Source organism: Trichomycterus rosablanca, chromosome 12, assembly GCF_030014385.1.
Source record: "Trichomycterus rosablanca isolate fTriRos1 chromosome 12, fTriRos1.hap1, whole genome shotgun sequence".
NCBI classification, from domain to species: Eukaryota; Metazoa; Chordata; class Actinopteri; order Siluriformes; family Trichomycteridae; genus Trichomycterus; species Trichomycterus rosablanca.
This window is the reverse complement of record NC_085999.1, coordinates 13,457,351-13,467,985: the sequence shown is the minus strand read 5'-3', so window position 1 is coordinate 13,467,985 and position 10,635 is coordinate 13,457,351. Positions and strand designations below refer to the sequence as shown.

The 10,635-nt window shown below is 37.3% G+C and overlaps 1 protein-coding gene across 1 annotated transcript; it reads right to left on the bottom strand.

The window, feature by feature from the left end:
* Nucleotides 1-6,973: 6,973 nt before the first annotated feature.
* On the bottom strand, nt 6,974-8,176 carry sox1a (SRY-box transcription factor 1a). Its single transcript, XM_063005446.1, has one exon. The coding sequence runs from the start codon at nt 8,174-8,176 to the stop codon at nt 7,148-7,150; it is 1,029 nt and encodes a 342-aa protein (XP_062861516.1). The 3' UTR covers nt 6,974-7,147.
* Between the last annotated feature and the right edge of the window lie 2,459 nt (nt 8,177-10,635).

Genomic DNA, 10,635 nt, shown 5'->3' with positions numbered 1-10,635 from the left:
CAGTGTATTACCTCTCTGTTTAAGGTGTGTTTCTATCGTGTGTTTCTATCTAAGTGTTGCTATATAGCACTGGACCCATCATGACCCTAATCAAAGGGTGATAAAGTCAAAATTAGTAAAAATTTGTAAAAGATGTCTCATTCAATACAAATATAAGTTTTAACAGTTTTTAGTTAATGGCAAACATATTTTAAAGTGTAATTAATTTAATTTAATATGTGTCACCAGAATTTGGTGATTTATAGACAATTTAATGAATATTTTTTTTAATGCATTTACAAGAATATTGCAAATATATATGACCTAATTAGAATAATTTGATTGATTGGTGAAACATTTTTGAAACTCATATATTTTGCTAATCCTCAAATGTATTTGTTATAAAATTGTAGACTTGATAGCTTGAGCAGTTGATCTACTACACTTGTAATTTCAGAACTAGAGAATGGACAGCTCCCCAACTCCACTTCAACTAAACGCTTATTTTGCACGTTTACAAAATATATAAATATGTTTTACTTTGATCAGATTTTTTTAAGGATATGCATACTCAAAATTCTTAGCATTCATTTGTGTAAAGTTACATCTGAGGTATTTTGAAGCTTAGGGGAAATATTTTGGGGCGAATAGAGGCGTTGCAGCCTGGCTGAGTTGTGAAATTCCCTGCACAATTGGGATCAGTGCGCTCCATTCTCTCGCCTTTTCCCTCAATTAACATAGTCGGTAGCGCCTGAATGACGAGTCTGGGTGCTATTGTCCCCTCATCACCGAAAGACGACGGGGGTGACAGGACCCAAGTGATCCCGGAGCTTTAATAGATTCATGGCTTTTTTAACTATGGAAAATCGAGATCCCTTGAACTACTGTGAGGAACTGCTATAATCAAACAGGGCAGTGTATGGGACCTGAGTGTAATCCACTGGCTTTATGTGAACTTCTTACAGTAAAAAGTAGTTGTTGTAGAGGTTATGACAATAAAATAGCAATGATGAAAAAACTCTACTCATATTAAAATTAAAATTAATAAAGGAACTGAGTGGAAGGGTGTAGTTAAAGTGTTGAGTTTATTGCTCATTTACTGTTGTGGTACAAAATTATACATGTACTTCAAAGTGGTTTAGAAAAACATTAGATATATATTGTCAAATTTATTTCAATAAATAAAGCTCATGTTAGGCTCAAATTATACATACAGAGACCGAACAGAGTTCTCCTACTTTTTTGTTAGTAATTATAGCTGTAGAATTTTCTGTGCCAGTGTAAACAGGACTGGATGATGTGCATTAATGAAAAATGATGCAGTGTTTCTGTCACTGTAATTTGTCTGTATGGTCAGTTTTGGTCCAAGTAGCATTGAAAACATGTCTGACAAACTGGGTAACACTGCCCAAAGTCAAGCAAGCGTTTTCTTTTTCAGTATTATCAGTTACAAATAACCTGTTTATGGGGGCAGACATTTTGTCTTGTATAACTGCTTCTAGGTGCATACTGCTAAGTGTCATAAATATTTCAGCAGCTTCTAATGTATGACAGTTTTTGTTGCACCTTGTATTACATGTAAACACATTTTGCATTAACATAAGTTGTGGTTTTCTTTTTGATCTTAGCAAGAGAACACTGTTCCATGTATTTGTAATTGAAAACTGGCCATAGTTGTTTGGACACAGATAAATCACCAGCTGTAGTCAATCAAAATCACCAACAAAGAACTGGAAGACGATAATTAATTGGGTTAAATAATTACTCCATCATCAAATTCATGTTTAGTTTTGACCCAGCATTTTTTTTATTTAAAAAGCTTACAATAAACAAATGAAATAACTGAACATGATAAACATGATGAACATGATAAAATGTATTTTAATCAATCAGTAAAAGAAAAATAAACTGTAGTAGTAGTAGTAGTAAACTAAGGACCATCATGACATACGTCAGTTACAAGTGAATTCGGTATAAACTTTTGATGTCAGCTGCGATAATTAAAAGCAGCTTATATATGTTAACATTTATTGTTGTTAATCAACAAACTGTGAGCAGCAATCTTTGTGTGTGAAAATTACTAGTCAGTTAGTAGTGAATGAGAAGATTCCGCCTGCAGTAAATGAGGAAAGCGTGCAGATGCGGCTGATTATCACTGGCGACTGTAGTGTTGCTGTAATGAGCAAACACACCGACTGTTCGGCTGCTGATTAGCGGCCCTTAGGGAGCCTCTGTTTTTCTTGAGTAATTAATAGTTAGACTCGGCTTTAATTAAATAAACTGCCTGGTCCACTGATGTCATATTTTGCGGAGCAGAGAAAATTAGAAAGAGTGGATTTGAGACCAAAACAGACTTATAAAATGTACATATGCAGTATAGATTATTGTTTGGCACATGCATGTACCACAATAGTAAACATTACTGCATGCCATTTTTACTTTAGGTAAAAAACTACTTTCCCACTACATTTCTGGGACATTTAAGCTTTTTGTGTGGTCCCTGTGCCTTGCCCTTCTTTGTAGGGCTGTCTGTGCCCTGTCTAAAGCACACCTGTGTGACAGCACGCTCCCTTTACTAACTCGCTGGTGCTTGTAATCAGCTTTGTGAAGTTACTGAGGGCACAACTTGGTGCAAACTTCCCAACCTCACAGTGTGATCGACCAGTGAATGGCAGCACAGCGTGGGGCGCCTCTCCAAGCTCCGGGTCTGCCAAATTCCTGCAGAGTCTCTCATAATCAACCCTACACAGACAAAAAGACACTAACAGAGGGGCAAGAAGAAGATGATGATGATGAAGAAGAAAAAATAGGGGCAACCAACAAAAACAACCAAAAAGTTTGTGGATTGACCGTTAAAATGTAGAACTCATTTATTTTCTTAATTTTACAAACTGCTTCCCCCTTGTCAGAGTCGTAGTATTAGGGGCACCAGCAGGAACCACTGGGCGTACGGTAGATATTCACTCTGGACAGGGCACCAATTCATCATAAGGCAACACACAACACACTGGCAAACCAGGTCATCATGACCCATGTTGCTGTGTGGCACCCAGTTTACCAGATGTGCTGCTGTACCAGCCATCAGTATATGCTTTTTACTTCAAGACTTCTGTTGCAGTGTTGCTGCAGCTCATGTTTTACCGTGATGAGAAAGTCTGATTGTATTGCATTGGTTTTATTCAGAGGTTAAAACGCTTAAAAATAAAACTTTATAACTGGAAGACACTTTAATTTCAACTCGTTTATTTATTTGTATTTATTTATTTTCATTGTTTAAGTCTACAATAGTAAATACTTAGTCATACTAATTACTGAGAAGAACTTTGTTTATTCTCACAGAATTTGTAAAATCTCTTTCGTTTGTGGATGCAATGAATATGCGGATGAAACTAAGACTGCTGGTGTGTTTTCCAAAACAGTCTGTTTGACATATGGTTTAGTTCTTTCTGAAGTGATCATAACTACTCCTAAATTATACTGAAAAGAATACGCCAGTTTAAGGAGGAGGCTTAAGGTGGAAAGTTTTAATTTTTTTATTTTTATTTTTATTTTTTACCTTTTTGTAAGTAACAAATTTACAAATTAAGTAACACAAATGGGCTATTTTACCAAACTCAACCATTTTTACAATAAGTTTTTATTTTTAATTTTAATTTTATCTTCTTTAATACTGATGCGTCTTTGTAATGTATTGTACTGTGCTATCTATAATAGAATTTTATTATTTACCCTTACAAACAAAATAACCTATAATCAAATCTAGAGTGGCATGACGTATGTTTATGTTGATTTTAGAATCAAAGTCTATTTGTTGGTCTCCTCAAAAATGATTTAAATGTTTTAACACGACCTTAAGAGGCTGCAGGGTAGCCCTCCTTGGAATGCTCTTTCGTTTACAAATACAGTTTTACCAGTAAGTCTTTGAGGTGTTAAAATAATGGTTCTTTTGGATCTAGGAACGTTCCAATGACATTTAAATTTAGGTTCATGCAGGTTCTTTAAGACTTTGTAGGTAAGACAGTCAAGAAAACTCTTAAAGATTTTAAGGAGCATGGAGCACTTGGAGCATGTGTAGGTAGCTTATAAAGTTTATTAATGGCTCAAAGTCCGCCGGTATTAAATGTGCAAATGCAAACAAGGGGTAAAAGAGAATTGGGGCTTGTAGGGAGGCAATAAATGCCAAACACCAATTTGTACCGACTAAAGGCCTGCTGAAGTGTTGCACCGGAGTCGCAGGGTTCAGGATTTGCGGCGCAGCAGCATCTTTCCTCTTGGAAAGGCGCAGGATTAAGAGGCCACATGATTGTTAAACATGTCAACGTGTAATTGCACGATAAGGCCCTCGCGAGGAATTTACTGGCCCAGTTGCTATTTCTATTCCCCTCTAATCTCGTTTAACACATTCGTTCCGTGCAATCTGTCTCAGTAATCTTCTGCGACAGAACGGCGACCAATAGCGGCATACCTTCTTTTTTTGTGAGAGGAGAGAAATATGCAGAGGCGTGATAAAGTAATGCTAATTATCCCCATTTAGGACAGCCAGTGTGAGAGATCGGGGAGTGGTGAATACGAGCCAAAAGCAGTAAGCATGGCTTTCCTAACGCAAAATATAACGGCGCTTACAAGATAAGGGCACCGCGCAATGAGAACATTAACTGCTTCACCGCCACAACCACCGGCTCCACTGCTTTGGCGCCCACTTCCAAGCCCAATCCATTCTTTTGACTCACAAAATTATTTTGGTAAAATTTACCATAACGCCTTTCTTTAATCTGGCAACGTGCCTTGAGACCCGTTTTTAAGCTTTCAGCGCCAATTCGTGTCGTTTTTTCCTCTGCACCTACAATGTACAGCGCAGCAGAGAGGATAAATGCTCTGCTCATCAGCCTAACAAGTGCAGGTCAGACCTGTACACATAAAATCACTACTTGGTCATCATGACACAACGCGTTAAGGCTATATAAGGACATACACTTATTACAATTCTAATAAAGCAAACTAATACACAAGAATCTCTATATTTTAAATGTTTTTTGTATTATAAAAATGGTTTAACAAACAGCAGAAAAAATGATGAGCTATTAAAAGATTTTCAAAATCCATTTTACCCATTTAAAATAATTAAAATGTTGTCTAATCTCCACTGCTGATTACAAGAAAAAACTCCAGTAATATTTCGAAAAAGTAATAAAGGTCTTAATATCGTCTAGGTCAATATTTATAATTACTCTGAAACGTTTTATGCAGCCAAAAGCTTAAAAACGCAAGTAAAGTAAATATACTACATAAAACATAAAAAAATAATCAAAGCTAAAAAAGCTACTTGATACTTGTTTTGGCAACTTTTTCCCCTTATTTGTAAAACAATATAGCATCTAAATTAGGTACATTCATCGTCACTCTTTGTTCGATGTGTTCAGTTCAGAGTAAATATTGCATTGTTACAATATTAAATCCCCACCGAATTTGGGGTTGCCAAAAATATTAATTATAAAATTGTTATTTTATTTTCCCAGTTGTTTAACTGCACATTGATGCTGATAAGCTAAAATGTCAAAGGGTCTTCAGGAGTCTGGATAGTTGACACTTGTTGCTGAACTTCATCTGGAGCAACAGCTGGAAATAGACTTTGACCTGCTACTGACCCAGAGGTCAAAGCGTCTGCTAGTTTATCCTCCATCCTCCTATACACTCCATCCTACACTTTCTCTGATTCTGTACACGCACCCAACACAAGAGCCAGCAGAGCAATATCAGCTTACTACACGCATAAAAGAAAATTGTAATAAACTCCTGAGCAATTATGATCTTATTCCTACGTTATTAAAACGACACATTAGCAAGTTTAACGAACATATAAAATATTGTTCTACCAAAGGCTGTTAGATGCTGGAGGTGACAATATAAGTAATTCAACTGACTAGCAATGACCGGCTTTATTTGCTTGAGTAATGTTTCCAAAAAGAGGTCCTCTCTAAAAGAGAGCTGGCTGGTGGATTTAATACGATTTTTAAACACTTAATGATTTGATGTACTTAATTACATAACATGTTTATTTATTTATTTTTACCACACATCCACATATTATTATTATGATTATGATTATGATTATTATTATTATTATTAATAGTAGTAGTAGTAGTAGTAGTAGTAGTAGTAGTAGTAGTAGTAGTATGTGAAAGCACATTTATTAATCTAAATAATTTAGTTTATTACGTTTACACGATACATTCGGTCTAAAAATCAAATATATAACTTTTTTCATGCAAAAAAGAATGGGAAAACATCCTCAAGATCCTTTAAATAACCTTTTTAATAATTGGTCCACTTAGTATAATTATGTAACTATTTAGATATTTACTTTTTTCAGGGCTAAAATTTCCCGCACTAAAGTACTTGTCCCAAATAACAAAATCTAATAAATAAAAGTAAAACAAATAAAGTAAAACCCATTAGAATGTGTTATAACAAATAATACAAAATAATAACTAAATTAAATGCAGTATTCACTTAATAATAGGATGTCATTTAGTGTCTGTTCTGTTAAGAGAGAAACAAATTATCATCAGTAAACCTGTTAGAATGAACTGATTAAATACGTTTAATAATAAAATAACAAAACTAACACACTATATGATCATAGTACCATTCTTTCATTTTTATTTAGACAGGAATGAGCGCTGAGAGACTGTAAACTGGCAGAAATGTCATAAACTATATACATCAGCAGTCAGGTGCCAGTCATCTGAAATATTAAAACTTATTCACAATTTACAAGAAATGTTACAGCATAATTCAGATACATATATTCACGTGTACAAATGTTTTAAATGTAATATGCAAGAGGCTTTTTTTTAATAAACTTTCAGAAACATTTCTCTAGTTTCTGCTAGATCTCAATTAATAAACCTAAAATGAGTTTGCACAAATAAATATGTAAAACGAAACACTTAATTCAGTGAGAACAGAGCGGGTTTTGGCATAGCCAGGAAGAATGTCAAATTGAAATGAATGAACAACATAAAAAAAAACATCTGAATTATATTTTACCTTAAATTACAAGGACATCATAAAACATTCTGTACAAAAAGTAGTTAAATGGCCATCGAAAAGAGGTCAATATTTGGTGGTGTGTCAGAATTCCCCCCTCCCTCTTTACTGGATGCTTTCAGATGTGCGTTAGCGGGACAGTCCCGTTTACTCCGGCCGTCGTGCTCTGATAGTGCTGCGGTAAAGCGTGCAGTCTGCTCTGAACTGACGGCTCTCCAGATTCTCCAGTCGGTAAGTACATACTAATCATGTCTCTCAAGTCTCCCTGGCACGGGCCTCTGGGGTGCGTGCTAACCGGAGGACTTACGTTTGGCTCGGATTTGACGAGAGAGCTGAGCGTGCCGATTGCGGCTGACGAGGCCACGCTGGCGTTCTGGTGCTGCGGGTAGGAAATCCCTCCGTAGCCGGGCGGTGAAGCACTCATGTAGCTCTGCGAGCTCGAAATGGGGCTGTACTGCAGCGCGCTCATGTCGTAGCGGTGCATGGGCTGCGGGTTGTGTGGATGGTGGTGATGGGCATGTGGATGGTGGTGGTGGTGATGTGCACCACTGCCAGGGTGCTGCCCGTAAGCAAGTTGTGCCTCCTGCATCATAGCGGCGGCGGCAGCAGCTGCAGCAACCTGACCCGAATACGCACCGTTCGCCCATCCGTTCATGTGCGAGTACCCGGCTGATCCTCCATGACCCCCGGGGCTCTCCAACCTCTGGCCTACCCCTGCTGCGCCCATGCCCAGGCCCACTCCGGCACCCGTGGTCGCTCCGCCGAGCAGCCCGCCGGACAGAGAGTACTTGTCCTTTTTGAGCAGCGTCTTGGTTTTACGCCTTGGCCGGTATTTGTAATCCGGATGCTCTTTCATGTGCATGGCGCGCAGCCTTTTGGCCTCATCAATAAAGGGCCGCTTTTCAGCTTCTGACATCACCTTCCATTCAGCGCCGAGCCTCTTGCTGATTTCAGAGTTGTGCATTTTCGGGTTCTCCTGAGCCATTTTTCGCCGCTGCCCGCGGGACCAAACCATAAATGCGTTCATGGGGCGTTTGACGCGCTCTTGGTTGGCTTTGCTTCCCGAGTTTGGACCTGTCTGCCCCGGGTTTGTATTGGTCTGGTGTCCCGGGGAGTGCAAGTCCGTCTCCATCATCATGCTATACATTCACGTGGCTTTGAAGACTTCCAAACTAACACAAAAAAAGCATCAACTTTCAGCGCTGGTCCACCGGAGCAGGTGCAACGCAAGCAAGGAGAGCTCCGGAAAAAGTGGAATTTAATCCAACACTTGTTGTAAGTTTGAAGTTCTCTTTTTTCTTTCTCCCGTATAGTCTGTTTTGCCTGGTTCCCGATAGCGAGTTCACGTCCGCGTTAATTGAAAGCGCATTGAAGCTACTAGTGGAGCTGAGGAGTTAGTTGGAGCGGCGGCCATATGACGGGTTTTGACAGCGATTAAAACGAGCCAGCGGCCAATGGCGTTCTAGCAGTGGAACCATTTGCATGGAGATCGGTGCAGTGACGTAGGGAGCGGGGACAGAACTAGGAGGCGGGGTGCAGAGGGGGTCAACACCGCCCCTTTAACGGAAACTACAGAGTGGGGGAGCCTGCCGGATAGGGGGTTTTAAATAAACTCGATTAAACAAATATGCATTAAAATATAGTGATTATATCCACCTTAGCTGTAATCACTGTGTTAGGCTATACTGCATGCATTTTAGTACATGAATTCCACGAAACATTTAATTTATCTTCCTTGAAAAATTGATTAAGTAAAGTTTGATTAATGTACCTTTAATCGTCTTCATCCATGTGTGTACACCTTACCAATAATGCAACACATTGCACACTTTTTCCTTTTTTCTGTTTGACAACAATTGTGTTGATGCAGTTTATAGCTGTCTGGAACAATTAGTCTATTGCTCATTATACTTTCTCCCGTTTTAAGTAAAGACTTTTTTTCTTATTATTTAAGGTGTGCATGCAAGATTAAAAAAAAACTTTATTTAGAGCAAATTAATAAAAGTACAATTTGGTTCTTGATAAGTGGCTCTTTTAAACTCATTTTAAAATTGCCAAAGGTAAATTGTGTAAACCACTAATTTTTCTCATTTCCTAAACTATGTGTTTCATTATATGTATATACACACAATAAATGTTCTTGCGGTGGGAATTGATTAGTTTATTTAGTTTATTAAGGCGCCAACTATACGTAAAATTTTCAATGAATTGTTTATAAATTATGAAAGGTTCATTCATTTCATTAGGAAATGAAAGATAGTTTTATGACATAGCAGTGGAAAAACTTTTAATCTTCGGTTTAAAACAGTATGTTGATGCGTAAAATACTTAAAATGATGCATAAATTACCCTAAAATAAAACGTCTGGTTAGCAACGTTTTTAAAAGAAAAAACCCCTAAAAAGACCACATTCAAACTTTTCAGGAAGACTAGATTCAATGTTTTATTTAACAAAACAGGACACATGCACACATAAGTACAGAAGTTTTTACCTGCATCTGGCAAAGCTCTGCACTCTCGGACTCTTAGACCAGTTTGTACATGGTAGGTGGTTGCAGTGACTATACAGGTTAAATGCTACCTGAGACAAAAAACTTTAGAGAACATGCAGGCTTTTAGGACGCTGATAGATTTTTCACTGTCCTCTACTGACAGTTTAAGGCTTTCAGTATTTGTGATTCTAAGTGTTCAGGTTCAGACTGACAGTAAATTTGAAAAGCACAGGTGGTTAACTAACGAAACAACACATCAACGATGATCAGAAATATTATGCAAATCGGTTGATAACGATAACGCAGACCACATTAAGAACAAGTACATGTTACAATCCACTGGCAAGGAAAAAAATCTCACACTGTGAACAAGGCAGCGCATGTATAATTCGAATTTCACAGCTGACCTGCCCTGAAAACACCAATCAGCCCTTAATTGAAGGCAAAACAAAAATATTTCTGCCCCGCTGCGCAGCTAACGACGCCAAGCTCTATGGCTTTTAATTAGGTTAATACCGATGCGCACCAGAAAAAGTCATTGTATGTGAATCACACACTGAATTGTGTAATTGGGCTTAAACATATGACAGTGGTAAATATCATATCTGTCAGTGGCTCTGTACGAGCGGAGGTAATTCAGATTCTAGGTATGAAGAGAGGACATCTATTGTTTTCTATTAGCTCTCAGATTCTGTCACAAATTTGAACTGACACCTGAGGAAACTGATTCAGTTACAGTGTTTCATCTGAACATTTTGTTTCGATAATTAAAACATTTCATAACCGAAAGAATATTGTCTGGACTTTTATTAAAATGTAAGTGTTACATTTTGAAACATTTGAGAATGTTTTAAAACATGAACACAAAGAACAAACTTAAAAAAGTGCCATGGATTATTAGAACCCAATCATTTTAGTCTTAATTACTCTACACGTAATATAAAATAATATTGACGCAGAGATACATAATATTTAATACATTTTGATATTATTATTATTATTATAATTATTTACTTTGTGTTGTAAATAGAGCAAAAGAATATTTAAAAATAGAAACAGAAGACCGTCACTTTTGGTAATCGTATTAGTGTTATTATTATTGTTTTTATTCCTT

What these genes read in the sequence shown, in the direction of transcription:
- sox1a (XM_063005446.1), bottom strand. Translation starts at nt 8,176, where the DNA reads ATGTATAGCATGATGATGGAGACGGACTTGCACTCCCCGGGACACCAG.